Genomic DNA, 25,411 nt, shown 5'->3' on the forward strand with positions numbered 1-25,411 from the left:
AATAATTGTTTGTATGTGTGAAAGATTTAAAAAAATACCTTGCACTCTTTCAAAAAGAGTAGGGAAATAAAATTTGGAACCACTCTGAAATTTGCAAGAAACAGATAAAATCCTAAAATTTATATTAAAAGCTGAAACTGAAAATATACCTTCAGAACTTCAAATTGAACTGACTGATCAAAAGAGAACTTGAAAGAGGACTGCAAGGAATGCTACAATAATACAGATCATCTTCCATTAACTGTATTCATAGATAATTTATAGTTTTTTCATAGCAGGTCTCTGAGTGAACAAAACACTTTAGAAGTAGAATGTTTTCAGTTTCTGGATCAACATAATTATATCTATGAACAAACTATAAAGTTGGTTTTATAAGTGTTAAGTTGAAGCTAAACAACAAAAACAACAATATATATGTCTCACATACATAATAAAGAGAAGGGATGGCTCAACAGAAAATTGTAACAAATGTTACGTCAATAACTGAAAAGAATAATCATTTTATTAAATACTAGCTATTTCTAACGGCTTCACACACTTTTCGTAAGCTTTACTTGTATATGATCACTTCTGGTTCAAGCGAACTATATTTCCAATGCCGTTGTAGCGTTTACCTTGTTGCCATGATCAAGAAAATCTGTTAAAAGTGTATGTTTATAGCCACTGTACACCTACATGTACTTTATTATAAAGTGGTCTAACACTCAAGCTTTAAGTTCAACCAGAAATTCATTTATATTAAGACAAATATACATCAGAACTTAGCACCTTCCAATAGTGTTTGGCTATTTAACATACATAACTGTCTCGTAATTGCAGTTTATAATGTTTCAGGCGCTTTGATAACCTTTATATTTTGCGACACCCCGGCGTAGTAGTGAGTTAAATCAATGGGCATAGCATATAAATTTTCTTTGTAAAAAATACATGTACATACAAATTTTCATAAAGATCGGTCAAATGGTTATGGAGCTATAAAGGACATATAGACAATCATTCATTATATAAACGATATATATTCTATATATATATATTATATTCTATATATATATATATATATAGAATATATATATATACGAAATTAAAGTTCTTTTTTACTTTTTGAAACCTACTATGATGTCTCAAGTTACTGTGGAACTTTAAGTACTTGGTAGTTAGTATACTCGTACATTTCCATAACCACATTGTCTTCTTGGCTTGCCTGCGTCCAAAGATCTTTCATTTCTACCCTTGAACGAAAAAATTGCAGGCCCTGTTATGAAATGACAGAATTTTCCTAACCTCTTTTTCACCAAACATAATTTTCACAATTCTACACCGTAGAAAAATATTTGGTAAAATATTTGACTCCGCTATTGGTATATGGGATTTCATGTTTTTCACAATTACTTCAGCTAAAGCGTATACTCCTGTGCTTTATATGGCACAGACGATACTATTTTAAATGTTGATGCCTGGGTGGATTGACTTGACAGCAGTTTTTTTAAATATTCTATAAGTTTTCAGATGCAAATGAATGCTTTGTGAGAAGGTCTCTTCCTACCAATTGATCTGAAACCGAATATGTAAATTAAATTATAATGCTGACAGTTTAGTATGCCACATTGTTATTACCACTTCATTTACATTGCATAGATGTACTTCTCAGAAAACTTTTCTTTACATTTTCATTGACAATAAGTTCATTTCAACTTGATCTTGGACAGCAAAAGTACTCCATTCCAGCAGAAAGAGCTTTAACTAAATAAGAAAGACCACTGACACCACAATTCAGTCATTCAGTTTAGTTTGGTTGACACCATTGTACAATAGCAGCATAGCGGCAAAGTGGTTAGGGTCAGTAAAAAGATATATATATATATAATATAATAAGATATAATATCGTCACATGTTGATTGCTCTATATATAGTGTGACGATATTCATAACCAAATTTCACTTAGACCTGGGTTAGCATATTTTCTCTCCCATTCTCCATCTCTCTCTCTTTATGTGCCGCTTACCAGCACTATAATTTTGAAAGAACCCTTCTTCAATCTTAATCTCTAACTAAATAGAAATGCTATTTACCTTAAGTTTAAATAACTAGTAAAGTAAAGGAGAGAGAGAACTATATATACTCATTTCAAAATGGCACAAGACATAACTTCAAAACATTTCTCAAGGCCTTCCAAAACTTATCTCTATCAACAAGTTCATAGATTCACTTCAAAACTAACCTCATTGGTCCTTATTGTATTAAAGACATTAAAATTCTTTCAAAATTTATTCAATATTTGCACCAGCAGTATTCATAATATCTTTAAAATGCGTAATATCCAGCAATATGAATTGCCAATCGCAATGTAAACATTTTCTTACTCAATGTATAAAGTCCAACTTCTCTATAAATACACAGTCACAAAATTAATGTTTTAAGTCCTGAGAAATCTGACCCTAAGCCCCCATAAAAGTACTCCTCTATAACCAAAACTGTGATTTTAATATCAAAATAATTAAATTTTATATTAATAAAAGTATTCTACAGAAACATATACCTCTTCTTCGTTTATGTGTTCTACTTCGCTTCCTGCCTTCAGTGTTGACGAATCAGAATCATCATCCTGTTTTTTCATTTGAATCTTCTCTTTCTTTGTCAGGCTTCAGTGTTGAGGAGTCATCTTGATCTTGGGGAACAGAAAGAAGTCCGGTGGTGCCATATCCGGGCTGTAAGGAGGCTGTGGCAACATTGCCCTCGACTGTTTTGCCATCTGTTCGGTGGCGAGCAGGCAGGTGTGCGAATTTATTCAATATTTGCACCAGCAGTATTCATAATATCTTTAAAATGCATAATATCCAGGAATATGAATTGCCAATCGCAATGTAAACACCTTCTTACTCCATGTATAAAGTCCAACTTCTCTATAAATACACAGTCACAAAATTAATGTTTTAAGTCCTGAGAAATCTGACCCTAACCCCCCATAAAAGTAATCCTCTATAACCAAAACTGTGATTTTAATATCAAAATAATTAACTTTTATATTAATAAAAGTATTCTACAGAAACATATACCTCTTCTTCGTTTATGTCTTCTACTTCGCTTCCTGCCTTCAGTGTTGACGAATCAGAATCATCATCCTGTTTTTCATTTGAATCTTCTCTTTCATTGTCAGGCTTCAGTGTTGAGGAGTCATTTTGATCTTGGGGAACAGAAAGAAGTCCGGTGGTGCCATATCCGGGCTGTAAGGAGGCTGTGGCAACATTGCCCTCGACTGTTTTGCCATCTGTTCGGTGAAGAGCAGGCAGGTGTGCGACGGCGCATTGTCGTGATGGAGAATCCACGAATCGGCAATCTCCGGACGGACTCGGTGAACCCGGGCGGTTAGTCGACGGAGCACCTCTCTGTAGTACTGGCCGTTTACAGTTTGACCGGGTGGCACAAACTCTTTGTGAACAATGCCTTTCACGTCAAAGAAAGCAATGAGCATCGACTTCACCTTCGATTTGCTCATGCGGTCGTGGTGACGCCGGTGTGTGCCACTCCGAACTCTGCCGCTTCGTCTTAGGATCGTATTCAAAAACCCACGTCTCGTCTCCTGTAATCCTGTAACGTGGTTGAAAAAACTCTGGTTCGGTTTGCAGTCGATCAAGGATTTCCGAAGCGACAGCAACACGACGCTTCTTTTGCTCATCAGTCAGGTGTTTGGGTACCAGCTTCGCACAGATCTTCCTCATGCCCAGATCGTTCTTAATAATGTTTTTGAACGGTCATCTTATCAATTCCGACCTCATCTGCGATAGCCCGAATGCTCAGACGACGATCACTGTTCAACACATCACGCACTTTTAGCACATTTGTGTCCGTGTGACTCGTTGATGGAGGACCGACGCGCTGTTTGTCATGGACGTCATCGCGGCCCTCCCAGAAATTTTTGTGCCACTGAAACACCTGAGTTCTGGACTGAGCATCCTCACCGTAAGCCTCTTGAATCATTTGAAGAGTTTTCCGTGGCCGTTTTCTAGAGTTTGACACAAAATTTAATGCTAAAACGTTGCTTGATCGTTCTCTCCATTTTCACTCCGACGGGGTAACTGAACATGCACTCCGCTCTCGCTCGATACTAACTCTCCAAGCGCTTGGAGGCAACTGCTGCAGCCCGGTTCCCTTTCACTAAACCCCCCACCACCACTACAGCACCAGATACCGGTTAGCAGACGCTTTGACGGAGCGGGGCAGGCTCAGTCCGGTTACTTATTATACAGACCCTGTATAATACTCGTTTTAATAGACATATCGATTAAACACAATCAATAATTTTATGAAAAGAAAAAATATTAAAGAGGTGTAAGATATATACATAATTTACCAACAAAATTTATAATTGAAACAGATCTGTTAAAATTTAAAAAAGAAGTAAAGGATTATTTAACTAATTTGTATATTCTTTTGAAGAATATTTCAATACAAAAACCGATTAATACATTTAAAGAAGAATTGAAGATAAATCGTTAAGATATAAATTTTATCATTTAAATGAACTAATGTTACCATTTTATATTTATATTTTAAAATTAATATTAGTATTTATTTTTATTGTAGTGACGCTATTCTCTGCACCGTTTACATGTTCTGGAATAAAGTGGTTTGACTATTGACTATATATAAAAATTTGAAACAATGGCAGTATATGGCCAACCAGCCCAAAAAAGTAAAACAAACAAAGGCCAAGGATCGTCAACTGCTCTTCAGGATAGGTCTAGGCCTAGTAAGCCTAAAAACGTAATGTCAACAAACAACAGACAAACGGTAGGCCAAAGTGGTCTTACAATTGAAAGGAGGCAGCAAAATTGTACCAGCCTATCATAGGTACAAAAACGGCCAGTACAATAAAAGCAGTAATGGACCAAGGGAAACTTTATGTATGAACTAATGTATCACAAACTAATTTATGAACATTTATTCACTTGTCTATATAAGTCACTATGAACATTTAATCATTTTTTAAGTCTTAGCACCAGCTTTAGGATCCCATCATCAAAGACTCTGCCGTTTGACCGTTACACTAGTTAGTAATGGTTTCTTTCAACATATTATTTTCTTGAGTTTTGGGAAAAGATAAAAGTCTGATGCTGTCAGGGCTGTATGGTGGATGATCCAAAACTTGTCCAGCTGTGTCTGTGTTCTTACTGTGACATGAGGCCGAGTATTGTTGTGAAGTAGAACGCTACAGAGCAGGCCTCGCCGGCAGTTTTGAATATTGTGCCTAAGCTTCAATAACGTTTCACAGTATCTCTCTGCATTTATTATCATTCATTCCTGCAAAAATTCTATTAAAATTTTGCCCTTCCGGTCCCAAAAAACTGGCCGTGAAGGAAGGTTTTGCTTGAATTTCCGTACCTTCATCGGGGATTTTGTGTGATGCTACTCACTGGATTGAAGTTGAGTCTCTGGAGTGTAGTACCCAAACCACGTCTCATACCAAGTCACAAAAGACAAAGAATGTGCCATATGCTTTGCTTTACATTCTTCTGTTAACAATTTTGGTACCCATCTCGCACACATGTTTTGTAACGAAGTTTATCAGTAGCAGTGTTATAAACTACAGACTGAAACTTGTGGAAATTTCTGATGAAGTTCGTCAATAATAAAGCGTCTGTTTTGGAGAATTTTCTCTTTAACTTTTCTCCTTCATTCATGACAGTCCAGATTGTTCTTTATCATGAACATTTGTCCTTTTTTTATTAAAAAAACGTACATGATTGACATGGCGACAAACAAAGCTATATAACCACACAACCAACACTAGCAGAGACGTGAAACGTAATGTTGGCTTAGTGGGGGACTGATTTGGAGTGGCAGACCTTGAATGGACATCACCTTGACGGGATGCGTGGGTACAATGCTTAATCAGTTCTCATAGATTACCAAAATATGTCAAAAATCATTAACATAATTTGCTACTGTGATGGATATAAGTTTTTTCAAAACGAGTTAAATTTTCATACTGGCAAAGATAAGTAAAATTCTAGTTGACATAGTTTTCACCAATTTTCAAAAGCTTATCGCAGTGGGTGACCAAAGCTTTTAAAATCCTTCTGCCTAGAAACTTTCCGCCAGTGACGATAGCCACGATATCACAGCATATTTCAACTTATCGTCAGGTCTAAAGCACTTGGGTGCTTAGCTCATGTGCAGGAACAAGTGATTGTCTGACGGTGCCAAACCCGGACCATAAGGCAGGTGGTAGAATTGCTCCCAACGAAACTGTCAAATTAACGTTTGGGTGTCACCAGCAATATGGAGCCGAGCTTTGTCATGGAGCAACACAATTCCTTCACTGAGCTTTCCTTTCCATTTGTTTTACAAGACACTGGAATTCACCATGTTTATCCCTTAAAAGCATATGATGAGTTTATCTCAACACTCAATATTTGTTGAAAAAGGGCCGCTGAAGAGTTATTTAGTCACACAACAATCTCCTGATCCTTTGCATTATTCTAGGAGTGACAGTCAATTTACTGGTGAATAAGTGAAACTTTACATTAATGCCAGTTGAGCTACAAAAGTTTAAGTAATTAAAAACAAATTACTAAAGGCTCAAGAGTGCAGTGCCTTCTTTTTCTAGTGAAAACATAAGAAAGTAAAATGGGTTGTTAAAAGGGTTAAGGCTGTTAGGCCACTAAATAGTTCTTTGTCAAGATTTCTTTGTTTTTCCCTAATTAAGCTTCACCTTTCGACATTTTGTAGCCTTTTCAAATTTGTTTGCATTATATAAATATGTTTTTTTAAGAAAATACTTCAAAGTATGTTTACTAAGAGTTATATTGTAAATTTAAAAACTTAGAAACAAATTTTACTTTGAAATTAAAATATTTGTTATAATAAAAGTAATTATGTTATATATGTACAAAATATGTTGTTGGTTTATAGAAGTATTGTTAAGAAAATTGATTTCAGTATGTTAACAAATATTAGTTGTGAATTTTTAATCAGTAATAGACCTCAGCACCAGCATGGTTAAAAATAATTAAGGTCATACTGATCTTCCGAGTTTTGTGAGTCAATTTTCTCAGAAAACCATCTAAAATGTTTTAACTAAGTCTAACTCTAAACTTGTCAGTTTAAACATGGTGATAAAGGTTTCAATATTGATTTTGTTATCAGAAATGTGTATGTTCTTGTACAATGGGGCATGTTTACAGTGTTGCTCTTCTTACATCAGCATAAATATGATTAAACAATGTTTTGATGGCAAAAATTTACTTTTAAATTCCACCAAATCAAATTTTATTTATTTTTCTACAAGACAAACCAGAACCAAAATTAATATTGGCATCAGTGTAAAAGAAGAGAAAGTAAGCCAAGTTGAATACACCACAATTTTAGGAATTTTAATTGATGAAATCCTCTCCTGGAATAAACATGTTGACCATATTATTCATAAAATGTCTTCTATCTTCTGGAGACAGTTGTCAAGGGTTTGTAGTTTACAAACTTTACGATCCGTATATTTTTTTCTAGTGCATTCACACTTATCATATTGAATAAGCATACATGGCGCAACAATAAAAAAAGAATCTGGATAGGTTACTAGTCCAACAAAAGAGAGCTCTACGAGTTATCCTTAGACTTAAAAAGATTGACTCCGTTAAGAAATTATGTACAGAAAATGGAATTTTAACGGTATACAGTTTATATATTTATGAAACAGTTCTTTATGCGAAACAAGAAGAAGATAAAACAGTGCAATTCTAGATAATAGTCATCAATACAACACAAGGCATAACAGAAATGTCCCACACAAGCGTAAATTATTATTGCATGTAAAATTAATGTTTTGAACCTTATTTTCATTTACAATACGGTTATTTACATTAAGGCTAAAGATGAACGAAACTAAAAGCACCAAAAGTTTTTGAATTGTTATTGATATGCCACGATAAGTCTTTCCCATGGCTGTCCCTACACACTAACGTTTGTCTGGTTCTTCAGTTTCTCTTAATGACAACCTCACAGCTGTTGTTATCACTGGTGGTATCAATACCATTTTCCAGAGTCAAGCAACTGTACAGATTTTCAGTTTCAAAATTAGGACCAGAAAGTTGAACATTATTTTTAAATTGGCTTCATTATTCCTGGAATCAATTACTTTAGTAAAGCCAGTATTTTTTTATCTAAAAGAGGATTTTGGGCTCTCAATTCAGTAGCATTTACCTTGTCTTTTTGATAGGGTGGAGGGGGGGGAAAGCGAGTTTTTTCTAGCTGATGTTTCATTCGGACAATTTTAAGAAATGGGGAGTTTTATTACTATATACGATTCTTGATATTGAAACAGAAGGAATTTAATTCCAAATGAGTAAAATGTTTTAACCTTTCCAGCGTTATTGACGCGGATCCGCGGAGGGCCACTACAAGCTCAAAACGTTATTGCCGTGGATCCGCGTTTTTGCATTCTTTATTTTCTTACTGCTATGTTAGTTGAATATTTTGCTGTTAGATGGTCCTAGTCGTCATGCGACATACAGACGGGTTGCCCTGCCTCGAATTCTGTTACAATGGGAGTGGCAGTTGCTTCTAATTGGCCAAACACTGTCTAGCGGGCGTGGCCCCGCGCCTTTCACAAAGTCATTGACGGGAGCTCCCGTCAAGGCATCTAGCCAGTTGTTAGTGAGAAGCGTCCGGTACACGCATATGTATTTCGGTTATCGCTAATTTTCTGTTGTGTCTTATTCTTTTTAAAGTAAATTATTCATATTAAATACAGCAGTTTCCAGTATTTATTTAGTGTTTTTTACCATTATTCGTGTGAATGGCCTATCCAGACGATTCGGAATTTGAAGATTTGGTAATTCTGAGCAATTACTTGGTCAACCCCAAACTTTTTAATATTTTACTACGGTCATAAGGATGTTATCACAAAGCAAGAAACATAATTCAAGCCCTGCAAGGCTGTCCTACAGGTTGCCGAGCGATAAGAAGGTTCAAAGTCCACGCGATAACAGTGGCTTGCGGGAGACGCGTGGAATGTCAGTTGTGACAGCCCGCCACTAAATAAACTCTTTGTCTACTTTTGTATTTTTCTAATTTTATTGGTTTGTAATATAGTATACGTTTATCTATAAAACTGTGTTTCATTCCCATACTTACTGAATAAATTATAAAAATATTAGTGACAACTACACTGCTATTCTACGATATTCTCAAAAGTTAAAAATTATCCTAGGTAATCCAAAAAAGGCTAAACGAATTTTATTTACCGTTAAATAACTCTATTTTGACATACAGAAACGAAAATAAATTTAACTTTACACATTGGAAATTGAAAAAAATTGTAACTTTATCAAAGATCAGGTCTAATTTTTCATGACGCTTAAAGGGTTAAACCAATAACCCGCACTTGATATTAAAGATTTAAGATAAGCATTTTAGACACTGTGAAAAGATAAAGTTGCATTACTTGAACAAATTTCACAACTAATCTTTGAATTTCTGTTATAATTTTGGTTATATAGACGGATTCTGTTTTTGTTCAGCTTGAGCACTCGGAGAAGGGTGTACTCAGTATGGCAAAGTGCAGACAGGCAGACACAAACAACTCTCAGTTCTGCGTGACGCTCGGTCAGACACCACACTTGGATGGCTCCTACGTTGTGTTTGGTCGTATTGTCAAGGGCTTCAATATCATCAACAACATCTCGTACCAGCCGCTCGGCCCTGGCGAGAGACCCATCCCTGTGAGTACCACTCGATAACCATAGATCTTTAGTCTTGTAAACAACTCTCAGTTCTGTGTGACTCTCGGTCAGACACCACACTTGGATGGCTCCTACGTTGTGTTTGGTCGTATTGTCAAGGGCTTCAATATCATCAACAACATCTCGTACCAGCCGCTCGGCCCTGGCGAGAGACCCATCCCTGTGATTACCACTCGATAACCATAGATGTTTAGTCTTGTAAACAACTCTGTAGATTCTCTGAAGGTGTAGTGCTCTTGGCCATTTATAAAGATACATTATCAGTGATATTGTAGGTCTTTGTTATTTTAATGTAGGTCAAGTAGGATATTTTTGTTTTAGTTTTGTTTATGACTATGGAGGGCAACTGGATTTTGCCAGACATTTGCTATTATGCAATTATACAAAATATCAGTAAGACTAGGTTTCAACATCTGCTGTGTAATATATTCCTCAGGCAGGTAACTAACTAACATAACCTAGATTAAAATAAACAATCATACTAATACGTTCTGACAAGCATAAGTCAGGAATATTTCTTGTTATTCCTGAGTTGTGTCTGTCTTAATGCTTTGGTGTGATTTGTTTATTTTAACCTAGGTGGGTTTTAGGCTGTACCACTGTAAGATTACATGTTGAGGAATGTTCCTCTAACGATTTCCATGTATATCTTAACCATGCATGTGAGCAGTGTTCAATAATACCCATTTTTGAAACTCCGTACCATACACGAATTTTTACAGTGGTTGTTTATAAAATTGTTTTTGGTTTTAGCTGTGCAAAAGTGGAAGTGAGCTTTATCACTCATCATTGAAAAACATCAGATTTAAGAACATAAAGCATTCTCTCTCTAAAAATTCTTCATACGCCAAAAGTTTGTTAAGATTCTGAACAATCAAAGTCCTGTATGGATGGAATTTCCACTCACAGTTCAGGATGAATTGTAAAGGAAGTGACAAAACCTAAGGTTGGGACAAATTTTGCAGCAACTCTGCGCAATCTTAAAATTTTCTGTAAATACAATCACTGCGGTGTGGTTGATTTCGATAGGTCTGAGTGCTGAACAGTCATAATTGACCTCCTTTACTACTTAAACTAAATCTATCGATGACAGCTCTGCATTTGGCAAGAAAATATATCCATTGACAGTGTGCAGTGTATGTACTGTGATTCTGCAAAGTAGTGTCTGTTTTCAGTTCAGATGTTTTTGTCATTATACTTCAAGTGGGGTGTGCGTTTGAGTATTTTGTTGTCATTTTAGTATATTAATCTATAAGTAAATGTAATATAGGGGGAAAACCTCAACCTTCTTGATTGGGATTATGTAGGGCTACAGTTTTGCTATGATTTCTCACATTCTCTGTTTAATTTTTCAAGGTTAATTTTTTTGTGAAATTTTTTTTCAGCAACTTTAAAGCAGTGCGCGAATATGGTAAAATCAAATTATGGAAACATTACTGATGCTTACTTCTGTAGCTAGTTCGGGAAACATAGTAATAACCGACATCAAAGTCATAATTATATCTCCTAAATGATGAGAGATACAGTTTAATATTTGTGTAATAGGACACATCAAGATAAAGAAAAGCAATTGTATCCCAAAACCAAAAGTTATGAATCTCTTGCTTAACATGTTTCATAAAATTACAACATTTTTAACCCTCTCCCGGGCAAACGCCTCGAAATGCCTCGGCAGGGCGCCTGTTTGCTAAAGTCCAAATGCCTCCAATCGCCTCCAACTGCTTTATCAACGCCCTCTGCTTTGTGCTGCTGTCTTACGATTGTTTGGGGAACTAATACTGGAAATATCTATTGGCAGTATTATTGTTGCCTTGTTTATTCATAGTTTTATGACTAGGGACGATATCTAGGATTAATAATTTGAAACGGTTCATTCATTACTTCATTGACGGTGATCTTGTTGTTTAGTAGTACAATTCTTTCTGACTTGTGCTGCTATCTTACGGAATTTGATGAACTATTTGGGACTTTTTATAACCACTTATTTACTGAAATCATTTCGTTAGTTTTTTTCGCAGTCTTTACACTTGGTTCTGTACTTCATACACGGCAGGTTCAAGATGTTTGTGTGATAGCGAAATTGATCGCGTTTTTGACAATGAAGTGGATGATGAAGGTGATAGTTTCAGTGACGATGAAAGTTCCATGAATAACAATGTGTTTAGTGATGAGGACATTCACCATTCTAACCAAGAAGATAGGGACACTGATGACTCGCCACGTGATCCGGCGCTGCCTCGCGCCGCCGGAACCGCGACTCGTGTCCCGCCATTGCCTCGCGCCTCTGGTACCGCCGCCACTCGGGTCCCGCCTGTCTGGTCTAGACAAAGTCTTAATGTTATCTTAATTTTTATATTTATAACCCTTTATATACAATAAATTATACAACAATTAAAACAAAATTTTTCATGTAAGTTTGACTTTTTGTTTGATTTTGATTTACCTCATAAGGTTGATATATTTTTAAATAAATACGTTATTATAGAGGATTTAATCATCTTTGTAACGATGTACAATAAATAATAGTTTTATTAAAATAAAGTTCTTAACGTAGTAAAAACGCGAATAAGTGTGCCCTCGCGGCAGAGCGGGCGATTTAATTCAGCCCAGTAGCGCCAAAAGCACGTCGCGGTAATTCGACCGGGAGAGGGTTAAAGTTATGAAGTTTTTTCAATATTACATGCTCTTGATAAGAACTAGAGTTCAAGTGAGACAAAAATAATGAATAATTCAATGACTGTCTAAAAATGGTCCTGGATAAAAAGAATAAATCCTTAGAAAATCAGGTTTTGCGGTAAGCTTTTATAATTATGCCCATTTATCACATCAAGGAAATCTGTTAAGACTAATCTCCAAATATTATGTGTATAAGCTGTAAATACTATTGTATGATGTTGTGTGAAGGTGTGTAAGATCTGGAACTGCGGGGAGTTAAAGCCTGGGCAGGACTGGGCTTACTGTGATGCTGATCTCTACCCTCCGTATCCTGATGACTGGGACAGAGATCTTAACACTGTTCAGGTACCAACATTGTAATGCTTCTTGTAATAGATTACTTTGTCAACTGATGTATATTATTTATCAACTGATGTATATTATATCCAAATAAAACTTATCAAATATTTCAATCAATAAAGATGTTTAAGTCAAAGATTTAGGAGTACAGTAGGCTCTCCCTAATTTGGCAGATATCAGAGCACAGTTCTGCCGGATCAATGAAAACGCCGGACCATTTACTTCATCAATAAAAATGCTTAAAGTGTAGAAAATATGTGTTTTATTACACCGAACACTATTAAAAATTACTATTACAATACTTGTGTACTAAATTTAAATGAAAGGCATTAAAACAATTTCCTTAAACATTCTTGTTAAGTGTCTAATAATTGGTTTTTATCAGTGCTGTACCACACTACTAGTAGACATAACTTTAACTTATGGTCTATTCCATTGAAGTGAAAAAACATTTTATTTTATTTTGTGCCTTGACTTGAAAAGACACTTTTAATATTTTCTCTTGAAGCCTCTTTAAAACAAGAATATCACCAGAAGGTACACAATTTTCTTCTGCTCACTTCACAGAAATAGCGAAGGAATTCATCGCAGCTTTGGACTAAAGCCGATAAAATAAATCACTCTCATCTGCATTATAGACTTGATCGGGAGTTCAGTCTCGATGAATTACTAAAACTTTTCCTTGAAAGGTTCAACTGCAGGAATATCACATGATAGTTTTTTGCCCGTCGTACTTGACAACCAAATTCTGAAACGCTTTATGAATTTTTCTTACTATCCTTCACATGCTTTGAAAAGGGAATTGTAAACCTAATTGTCAGGAAACCCTTTTTCAATTTTTCCTGGCAGTTTTCACATTGTCACTGCTTTTGAAAACAAACTTAATCTTTTCACTGCAGAGTTAAGGTTTTATGTTTTCATTTACACTGAGACATTTTTCGCTTACTGTCTTGAAATATAAACTAAGCACAGTTCGTAGGTTTTTTGTTAACAACAGTTTCCAGTAATTTGTCTCAACTTGAATCCACCACTCCACGCTCATCAAAATCTGCTGGATTACTGGAGTGCCAAACTGGCACAGTGCCGGATTATAGAGGGTGTACTGTATAAAAAATTAGAGTAATTAAATTGGTTTTCGTAAATAATTGGTTATAAAAACAATACATGAGTTAATTAATTTTCTCTGCTGTAATGATATTCCTGTTTGTGGGGCCTATCTTTGAAAAATAGTTATTTTTAATCAAGTTTGTTATAGTTTAGTGTCTCAAAATATCCCAGCGGTATAATGTTTACAACTCTTCTATGCTACCTATCTTAAGTTCAATTATTGTTTATACAAGGAACAATTTGTTTTTCAATGCACCTTGCTCCCTGTATATTTGTACTTTGTTGCATACACACTGTCTTTTCACACAAGTCTCTAGTTTGTATGAGATCCAGAACTTTGAGTCAGTAGAAAGGACAGTGGAGCATGAAAACAACCTAAAATGTAGCTAACGTTAAATAACTCAAATACCGTAATTCATGATGGTATTACTATAAGACTTGCCGTGTGAACAAAAACTGTTAATTAATTTGAAGCTATTGCCAAACAACTTTTTAGTACAATCAATCAATCATTTATTGTCAGAACGCAAAGTGTATAACAACGTCATCAGTTAAAGGATAAAGCAACAATCCACACTAACCTATAATAATTATTAAATACAAATACATTTTAAAAATTCATCAACCCTTTAAATACATGTTTTATTTACTATATCCAAGAATAAAGTTTTTTGTCATTATGCAGGACATTGTCAAAACCGTGAATATTTTGTTTAATAGAACTAGACCTAATTTTAAATTGCAATTTAACGGTCTAGGTGTAAAATTAACTAAAAATTTATAAAATAAAGTGATGGCAAAGGACTAAAAACAGGTTAAAAGTTACCCTATACATCAAAGTACTCTTATACTATACAAGCATCTTTCAGTTAACCATAACTTAATAGTGGTTTTAAACTTGTTTAGGGACATGCCTTTGATGTCACTAGGTAATGCATTGAATAACTTAATGTCCTGATATATAAAGCTGTTTTGAGTGCTAGAGTAATTACATCTTTTTGTAACAATATTTAGCCTATTCCTTGTTTCATAGCCATGAATATCAGCCATATGTTGAAAAGCACAGAGGTTTTCTTTAATGTACATTAGTGTAAAAAAAAGAGATGGGAGGGAAAGAATGCTTAATTTGATAAAATATGGTTTACAGTGAGTCAAATTTGGCAGATTGCAAATAAGCCTAATGATTTTTTTTGCAAAACAAACAACTTATCACAATAGCCAGAGTTTCCCCAAAGGGTGATTCCATAGTTTAGTTGACTATGTACAGACATTCATCATGTTTTTTCTTAAAGATAATTGCAGTTATTGGACTAAAACTATCCTTTTACACTAAATACTAATTAATACTAATACTAAAGTTTTTACACGTGAATCATTTTCTGTAATATGGAAAATACAATATATATATTTCATTCACATTGGTAAAAGCAAAATAGTAACAAAAAAAATCCATTAACCAATAAAATTCAACAAGCAACAATCAACAAAGAAAAATCAACAACTAACAATTAAAACCTTAATGTAAAAAAAGTCTCTAAGAGTTAAAATAGTTTTTTGTTAGTTTATTTTCAATGTATCTTTTAAACGAATGAAGAGAAACTTCTTTTATTTCTGTAGGCAAAAAGTTAAAAAAATCTAACACTACTACCATAAAAACTTGAGAACACTTGCCGTGTGAACAAAAACTGTTAATTGATTTAAAGCATTTTCTGGTTTCATAGCTGTGTACTTTTGAATAATCTCTAATTCTCTGTCTACTCCTCTTCACAAATATCTTTAATCAAAGACTTCCGAAAATTTCCCTGAGCTCTGGTGTAGGTTAACAATGACCCTGTTCACTTACAAGGGCTACAATATAACCATAATCCCCCATTAAAACTATACAAAATAATAATATAATCACAATTTTGCAGGCCAATGATATTCTGGTAGCGGTGAAGAAGATCAAGGATGCCGGTAACCAGATGTTGAGAGATGGTGACTCGGTGTACGCTCACCAACAATACATCAAGGCCTTGCGCTACCTTGACTGGTACATTTATCACACTTAAGCATTTCTTAAAGTAAATTAATTTCATAGTTGACATGTAAAATTTTTTACTGACATAATTGAGGTTACTAATATGTAATACGTATCATTAGAAACTTTCTTCTTGGCAGCCATTTTTATCTGGCAAGAAAAGGAAAGACTTGTATGAATTCAGAAGATGCAACCATTATGCAATCAAACCCTCTTTTTTATCAAAGTATTTGCCTAAGATGGACACAATCAAAAAGAGAACAGAAGACCAGGTCACAACAAAATAATTTCAGGTCTACCTCTGATATTTTTTTGTCTATATAACATTCTTAGAGTATACTTCTTATTCACCTTATAAAAACCATGACGTCACATATGATTCTAATTTTCTGGTGTCTTGAAAAAAAATGAGACCAGAAAAACTATTTCTTAAGTGTTTAAAAGGTAATTTAGTAAGAACATTAGACTACTGTTGTTTTATGAAAATGAATCATAGCTAACCTAACCTACTTAAAAAAAGTATTCATACTATTAAAACCATTTTCAATGTTAACATTTTACATTAGTTTAATATTAAAATTCCCTATTTTAAATTAGTCCACCTATGTGGACGTTATTAGCCCATGTATGGAAAACAATAAATGTAAGACTTTTTGCTCTAAAAAGGCCCAATTTTACGATGAAATGTAAAATAGATGTTATTAGCAGAAAAGTTATATGTGTGAGATGTTATAACAGGTTTTTACTGTAGCGGTATGGGGGAAATGATTTCTAAGATGGTAAAGAAAGGTAATTAAGTTTAAAGAAATTTATAATTGATGTTAGGAATGGTGATTACTGTAATAGATTATTGAAATATTGCTACATCTGCTGATCAATAACAAAATAGCTTCTTCAATCTTCCCTGTACTAAAATGGTGTAAACACCAGTACACAATAAATATAATGCATGTCTACTCGGAGATTGTGTAACCATGTACATCACTTTGGTTCGGATTTAAATTGAAGTGATTGACCTTCAGCCCTTTAATTAGCTGGATTTTCAATGGAATTTTTAACACTTACATTGTTTACTAGCTATAGGTTTATTTTTGTATTCGACTTGTCATATTCTGCTCTCTTATAAAAATATTAAATGGTATGTAATGTACAACATGGTATTCATAAAAGTATCTTTTTTCTAAAAATATTTGTTTCCAAGAGCTATTTGCTGTCAGTTTAATGTTTGGTAATAAATAAAAAAATTTGATGAAAGAATTTATTTCAAACATATTTTATTTTCCAACATTATTTACAAAACAAAATTGTTTGTTTATTAAATAAAATAGAAAGGAATTTCACAAATGTAAATCTAAAGTAATTTAAATATTAATTATAAAACCTGGGACTAAAAAGTAATGGTACTCCTTAGTACCATTATACTTTAAATCATATTTTTATACTTGACCCAGCAAGGCAAATATTAATTCATGCCGCAATCATGTGAAATTTGTCACCAAATACAACCAATACAGTTTGTTTAATTTCATAGGTACAAAAAATTAAATAGATTCTAAAAATGTTCATTATTTTATCTACTTCGTTGTCAAATATAAGCTTACAATTCAACATATTATTTATAGTGTTGTAAAACTGTTTCAATGCCGTTAGTGGATTTTTATAATTATGACAATATATGAGTCAACAAAATTCATGAAATACCTACTTCGTAACTCACTAACCATAAATTAAACTGAGTGCACTATTACTGTTATGTAGTTGAACTACAACAAAAATAGCTGTTGGCTGATGTTATTATATATGACATTATTATTTTTTAACTTGTCTTATTGGCTGAGCCTATCACTCAGAGGGCTTGCAAAATGTCTTTCTCTTTGTGTGTCTCCATAATACATTGAGATAATTATGTATAAAGTTGAAATCCAGCATGATGCTTCATCATCAAAAATATCTGTTGGCTGATGTTCTTATATATGACATTATTATTTTTTAACTTGTCTTATTGGCTGAGCCTATCACTCAGAGGGCTTGCAAAATGTCTTTCTCTTTGTGTGTCTCCATAATACATTGAGATAATTATGTATAAAGTTGAAATCCAGCATGATGCTTCATCATCAAAAATATCTGTTGGCTGATGTTTCTTATATATGACATTATTATTTTTTAACTTGTCTTATTGGCTGAGCCTATCACTCAGAGGGCTTGCAAAATGTCTGTCTCTTTGTGTGTCTCCATAATACATTGAGATAATTATGTATAAAGTTGAAATCCAGCATGATGCTTCATCATCAAAAATATCTGTTGGCTGATGTTCTGATATGAATCGGTAAATGTTAAAAGGGCGGAAGTCAGTTTGAGTGAACTTTCGGGAAATCAAAAAAAACTGTGTAGGTTCTAAAATATTCATATTTAATAATACATGTGGTATTTTTTTAGTCATACATGTATGTAGAAACACAAAATTAATGTATAAAAAGAATTATAAAATTTTATGTGACGGATAAAAGCACTTAAAACTGGTAGACTTCCGCCCTTTTAACATTTATCTCAAAACCAACCTCAGTTTTATTGCTCCTTGCATTGATTAGACGGGGAAATAAAGAAAAATTATTAAAATAACAAGTTTATTAATATATTATACATATTTACATCCAAGAGATACTTAGTCTGTCTCATCAACTATTTCGACTACACCAGGAATGTTGTCTTGAGGTCATTCGAGAATTTCTTTATAAAACTTAGCGTGTTCGTTGGGAATGTATTGTAAACACCTCCTCAAGTCATTTAGTTTTGCACTTTTAATAGAGACCTTCCCTGTTGGATAAGCTATTTGGTCTGGAAGATGCAGCTCATTGTTGCCACATGTGATCATACTCATTTTGAACGTATGAGTAAGGATTCCATCGATTTCCTGTCTTGCTCTACAGACGCCTTGTTGATCGGAGTGTACTCAAAGTGGTGGAACTTACTTATTCCGAAAAAGATTCTTTCTTCTTTGCGCTTCCTTTTGGTTTCTTCTGATGCAATGTTCCGTTTGTAAAAGGTTGGCCACCAATCTTTAACATTGTAAACCATTTTAGAGCTGTCTACTTCAACCACTATGAACTTCTGGCTTTTGCTGCTTTTGATGATTATCTCAGTGATTTCATGAACACTATAGATTCTGTCATGTTTCTTTAGCTCCCGTTTGATGATGGAGAAGTCCCTATCACATGGGAGGAAACTATGACCCCTAATAGGAAAGAACTGATTTATTTTTTTAAATCGTTTTAAGTCTGTGAGTGCTAGAAACAGTTTGCAAAAACAATGGTTCTTGTTTTGTCCTCCGCAGTTGTCTGCATACAGATTCAGCTCATCATAGTCACTTTCAGGCACAGAGGAGAGGTAGTGTAAAATGAATGAACACGTTTCATTAGGTGATTTTCGTGCTTCTCCTTCATGGTACAGGTAGATGGTGGCAACATTCTTCTTAACATCATGGACGCAGAACAAACTTGCGGTAAGTTGTCGCATATAAAACAGTTCTTGAACCGGTATTTGGGGTAATGAAATGTTTTGCATGTAGTCAATTGCCAATGGTAATACATTACTGTTCATTTTATTCTTTGCGTCAGTAACATCTTGTTCAATGCAGTTGTAGAACTTGTTTGCTCTCCTTTTATGTACAATTTTTTCAGCCACAGCTACTCGCTTTGCAACGTCATTTAAATGGGGCGAATTTATTTTAATGCTCAACTCCTCACACGTACAGCAAGTGTCAACCTGAGGCTGGCCAAAACTTAAGTTAAAATTGGTATTAAAATAGTTCCAGTATGCTTGGTACGAAACCTTTACTTCAGGGTGTCCTTCCAAAAATATTTGGTGCATTAGTTTTACATTCAGTTTCTCACTAAGAAACTGTTTCACTTTCCCAGAATAATGGGTTATCTTAGTTGGGTATGATCTTATGTGCTTGTCAATTTCCTGATAAACTTCTGGAGCCAAAGTATTACTGGTATGTGCCCCTCTAAGGTCCCTAACTGGCTTACTACTGGTCTTTAGCTGCCTTATTCGTCTTACTCTCTTTTCTGAAATGGCAAAAATTGAAATGAAGGCTGCTGCGCATACCTTTACTCTCCTGTCTCCAACAAGAATATGGTAACGGAAGGTGTTGCTGTTGCCACCTGCCTTTTTTTTAGGGCGAATGTTTGCATTTTCTTCGCGCTCCTTCCCTTTGATGTCGCGTGATCCAGGTCTTCTGGTTACAACGTCTCCAACATCAATCAAGCCATGTAAAAAAAGGTCCTGTTCATCTTTTGTCTTGTAGGCAGAGTAAAATCGGTTAAAAGTATCCTGGATGTTTTCTGGCCCAATGTGCTCAAAAACATTTTGCTGAACATCTGCAACATAAAAAACAACCACCAAAATTAACTGTTTTTAAACCAAATTATTAGCTAAATTTATTAATTTATTCATTTAAATGTGTGAAAATAAAACTAACAAAATGAACTTTTCAGATCAACCCACATTACATTATAGTAGATTCTGTTAATAAACAGCCTATTTACTAGGTTAGGTTTTTACAATTTAACAGGTTTTTTACTAGAAAGTAATGGCCTTAATTTAATTTTTTTTTATATCACAAGAGGCTAACGTTAGAACCATATAAAACGAGAATACTGGTCACTTAAACCTTGAATCAATGGAGGGGCTAGATTTCACTGCTTAGTAATATGCCTAGGCCTAAACTTTATAAACCACCCTCCAGGTATATGCAATATAATATTGTTAGTAGCCTAGTCTAACTTAATTCTGTTCTTATTAGCCAATTGAATACAGTAATAATAATTAATATCATTACTTACCTACAAGGGTTTCCAACCTTTTTCTCTTCTACTTTCTTGCCACTAAAACTTTCATAGGCTTGGCCAGATAACCTTGCACTTTTAATTTGATTTCTTTTGTAGTTCTGAGGATTTTGCTTTCTCTTCTTTCCTACATTGACATCCTCGTCACTACCACTACTTCCCGCCATCAAATTAACATTAAATTATAATTAATACTACTGATATTTTAATGAGTTATGTAATAGCCAAAACGGTACACCCACTGATTCAGAAACTATAGCAGCAAATTGAGGTTATGTTGTTTGTCCACTCAGCTGCTAGTCAACCAATCTTTGTTAAAAAGGCGGAAGTCCGGACTTCAGCCCTTTTAACAAAAAACAAAGAATTCATGTTGCCATGGTTACTATAGTAAATTTATTTCAGATGCCCTTTTAACACGAATTGGTGCGGCTATATAATCACAACATTATTCCGTCATAAAACGAATATGTCAAAAAAATTGACTTCCGCCCTTTTAACATTTACCGATTCATATATGACATTATTATTTTTTAACTTGTCTTATTGGCTGAGCCTATCACTCAGAGGGCTTGCAAAATGTCTGTCTCTTTGTGTGTCTCCATAATACATTGAGATAATTATGTATAAAGTTGAAATCCAGCATGCTTCATCATCAAAAATAGCTGTTGGCTGATGTTCTTATATATGACATTATTATTTTTTAACCCTAGAAGTGTGGAACCAGCATATTTTATGTCGGTTGTAATTTATGTGTGTTGTGCGGAACCAGCATATTGTATGTCGGTTCAGTTTTTCATTAAAAATAATTATTTATCTTTAAACAATCACCATGTTTTTGATATCATTGAAATTGTGAGATTCCACTCTACAATTTTCATATAAACGTTTTTTTTTCTAACATCAATATTACAGTCGTGGTTAAATGTTTTCTGAAGAAGTCATCATTTGAGTTGAATTTCGCGGGTGGCCGGGTCAAAGAAATACGTCATTTTCAACCAATCACAGCAAGTTACGTATTGCCTGCAAACAGTGCTGCCATATGTCAATAGACGCGGAATGAAATAGTCTTTCTTTCAGTGCAAACAGAAAGTCATTAGAATGAATAGTTGATTTACTATGAATATTCTAAAAAGGTACAATTCTAAAGTTGTAAACCAGCATATTTTATGCTGGTTAGTATAATAACATTCACACAGTTATTTATTGTCAATAAAGAAAATAAAAAAAACAGTGTAAAGTGAAAGAAGCGATCTACCGTACAATCTTTCAGCGGTAAATTTAGTTCAGTAGGTTTCCGGCAGTGCGAAACAAAAGAGATGAATCACGGCGTCGCATCAAGACCAACCCAACCCATCCCTGTCGGCCATTGTTGACCATTTTATATTCACCACGAGCTTATTTTTTTACCGATTTTCACAATTTAGGTCTCTATTTTTTCAGGTTGAAATACTCTACTGCATAAATGCATATGAAATGACAAAAACATTATAAAACAATGTTATTTTTGAACTATAATATCTATTGTTTATATATTGTCAAACATTTTACAATGCAAGGTTTTACAATATTTGACGCACAACATTTATTTTTTACTCAATTTCAAAAATTATTGAGTGTATTTCTTTCAAACATTATGTGCTAACATAATATAACAAGTAAAAAAATTAAAAAAAATGTTTTCATATTTTTTTTTACATTGCAAACCAGATTACTTTTTATGAGTAAATTCTTCAACGTGCGACTGTTAACAAAAAATGTCATAACTCAGTTCTTTCCCAAAGTATTTGAACATATCTTATATTTTATTTTAGCCAAACAAACATACTTACTAAGGGTATATTCAAAAATTACATAAACATAAAGTATAAGTGAAAATTTGTAGCTTGTTTCTGAATTTTGTTACAAAATATTTTCATTTTTCAAAAGATTTTTTTTTGTAAGCTTATAATAAAATAACAGTTTATTTTTTGTTGTTTACTTTTAGTGTTTTCAAATAGCATGAATAATTTACAATAGAAAACTGTTTTTCATATAAATATATAGTCACATTTGGAGGTAATAAAAATGAAAACCCCAAACCCTTGTACATTTTTGCTTTTGTACAAAAAAATGGCAAAATTACAATTTTTGTTTAATAGAAATTTTTAATATATTTTCTAATTTGGCATAAAATTCTCTACATTTTATACATTTAACATTTTGACCTTACTGTAATATTTCAATACCTTACAGAGGTCCAAACTTGAAATTTTCATATAACACTTTTTGCAATTTCTCATTATTTTCATGAAAATATATACTAAACCAAAGTATATCAAAACATTTATTCCTATTTCAAATAGTACAACTTCTGAGAAGAAAAACGATATATAACAATATATGTTTTCTTGATATCAAGTATTTTTTACGAATTCTTTAAAAAACCCTTGCAACACGTCAAAAATGGACTGACGTTTTATCTTTGGTAACATGGACACACTTCTAGGGTTAACTTGTCTTATTGGCTGAGCCTATCACTCAGAGGGCTTGCAAAATGTCTGTCTCTTTGTGTGTCTCCATAATACATTGAGATAATTATGTATAAACTTGAAATCCAGCATGCATCATTTCTGTATAGGCAGCATCAAGTTCGATGTCCCCCTCCTATGTGATAGTATTGGAGAAGCTTAACTTTCTGCTGGATATCTCAAGAACTAAAGAGCTATATAGAGTCTTATCGATTATAAACAAAACTTACTATAATTTTGGATATTTTACTATTTGTAAAAACATTTTACATTCTTTTTCTATATTCTCTCTGTTTTCGCAGAGTAGGTCAGGAACTAATTTAACTATGTACTTCGTTTTTACATAGACAACATTTCATAGTCAAACTGTCTTTAGAATATATTGAGAACAACTTTCTACATAAAAAAAGATTGAGTTAGTTGATGGTGTTTTTTCCCGGCTTTGTGGTTTGTCTGAGCATAAACAAGGCCTTTAACTCAGAGGGACATTTGGAGAACAAATTAAGTTATGGCTTTAAATTGTGCTTGTATCTTCATTTCAGCATGGACATCTTTCATAATGGTGCTTCCGTGGGATTTGCTGAGCGTTAATGTAGCGTAATTGTCCACAGAATATCTGAAGTCGGGCGTCACGATACCATTTATTAATTCCTTATTAATACCATTTATTACGTTCTTTTGCCTCATCGTACTTTAATCCCTTTTAGTTAACAATTATATGTGAACACGTGTGATGTGTCTAGGTATGTGTTGGCTCACACAGCCGAACAGAGTGTACTGGCACAAGTCCGAGAGCAGTGCTGTCTCAACGTTGCCTTGGCGTGCATTAAAATAAAGCGCTATCGGGAAGCAATCTTCTATTGTAATCAGGTAAGAGACCTAATTGAAATAATTGTGGTGAGTAATGCTCAATTCATCATGACACAATTAGCAATACAGTACATCTGGTTAAATTGCGCATGAAAGTAACATTTGTATGACCAATGAAAGTAACATATTTTATAATATGTGGAGTGTGCAAGAAAAACAATAAAGGTGAATACCATTTAGGTACTTTATTTTACTAGAATTTGTGCAGTTAAATGGAATTGGAAGCAAGTCGCTTAGATAGTACTTAAATTAAATACCAAAGATACCGGCATTGCGGGAAGAATGATGAGTGCCGTCAGGTTGAGAGTGAATAACTGAGTTTGCTTGCCATCACAATTGTTGTAGCCTCCACATTTTATTTTTATGTCACAACTTTTCTGTTTACTCCCCGAATCCAGTGGAGTTGTTCAGTGTTGAGGCTGTTATATGTCCAGATTTTAGTTTCATGCAGCTTTTGTGACTAAGTAGAATATTATAACTAAAATTGGGTATTCATGATTGTATTCATTTTGGATATTGAGTGTGGTGTAGTTCTTGAGCAGAAAAAGCAGCCTAAATAAGTTACTGACACAGCAAAGAGAATGAAGGCTCAAATACAAGAAGTTTGGAATGGAATGCAAGTCGAATAAAGTTCTTTCAAAATACTTCTAATTCAGAAAGGTAAAAGATTATTACAAACTTCAATTGTCTTAACGGCAGGAATTGTCAGAACTTATGCCTTGCTTGTCTTATTGAACCTTACTTTTAACTCACTCTTTTATGTCAGATATAAAAGTACAAGAATAGAGGTCTGTGACAACTACAATGTGTATGGCTTCAGGGGCAAGGCATATCAATCAAAATCAATGTTTTGTGTCATATGCTACGCAGTATAAGTGAATTAATAGAAAAATTTGGAATAAATAAATATAATAATATAAACACAAAGGTTGTTTTGTTTAAAAATATGTTTCAATAGATTGTTTTTCTCAGAATAGTGTTTCAGAGACACTCATTGTTCTTCCCGCACACTCCTCAAATGTACTCTGTGCAAGATTTGATATACTACTCAAAACAAGATTCCGAGTTTGTCATTGCTGAGATACAGTTGCGAGTTAACTTATAATAATATACATTTATATTATAAGTTACTACTCAAATTCAAATTTTCTTTATTCATACATGTAAGTACAGATTACAGGAATGGCATCAAAATAAATTTAAATAAACATCCACCACAAGTAACGGCAACAGACAAAAACCTGTTTGACTTTTTTTTCTTTTTTTAATCTCTTTTTTACCTCTGTGGACTTCTACAGATCAAGTAAA

At 33.8% G+C, this 25,411-nt stretch overlaps 1 protein-coding gene across 1 annotated transcript in view; it reads left to right on the plus strand.

Annotated features, from left to right (window-relative positions):
• Window positions 1-25,411, plus strand: part of LOC124371738 (peptidyl-prolyl cis-trans isomerase D-like) — a 42,878-nt gene that overhangs the window by 15,906 nt on the left and 1,561 nt on the right. The window contains exons 4-7 of the mRNA XM_046830077.1: window positions 9,516-9,716; window positions 12,642-12,758; window positions 15,773-15,891; window positions 23,977-24,103. Of these exons, the coding sequence (XP_046686033.1) occupies window positions 9,516-9,716; window positions 12,642-12,758; window positions 15,773-15,891; window positions 23,977-24,103 (564 nt within the window). The remainder of the gene's footprint in view (window positions 1-9,515; window positions 9,717-12,641; window positions 12,759-15,772; window positions 15,892-23,976; window positions 24,104-25,411) is intronic.

Source organism: Homalodisca vitripennis, unplaced genomic scaffold (genome assembly GCF_021130785.1).
Source record: "Homalodisca vitripennis isolate AUS2020 unplaced genomic scaffold, UT_GWSS_2.1 ScUCBcl_1890;HRSCAF=6079, whole genome shotgun sequence".
In the NCBI taxonomy this organism is placed as follows: Eukaryota; Metazoa; Arthropoda; class Insecta; order Hemiptera; family Cicadellidae; genus Homalodisca; species Homalodisca vitripennis.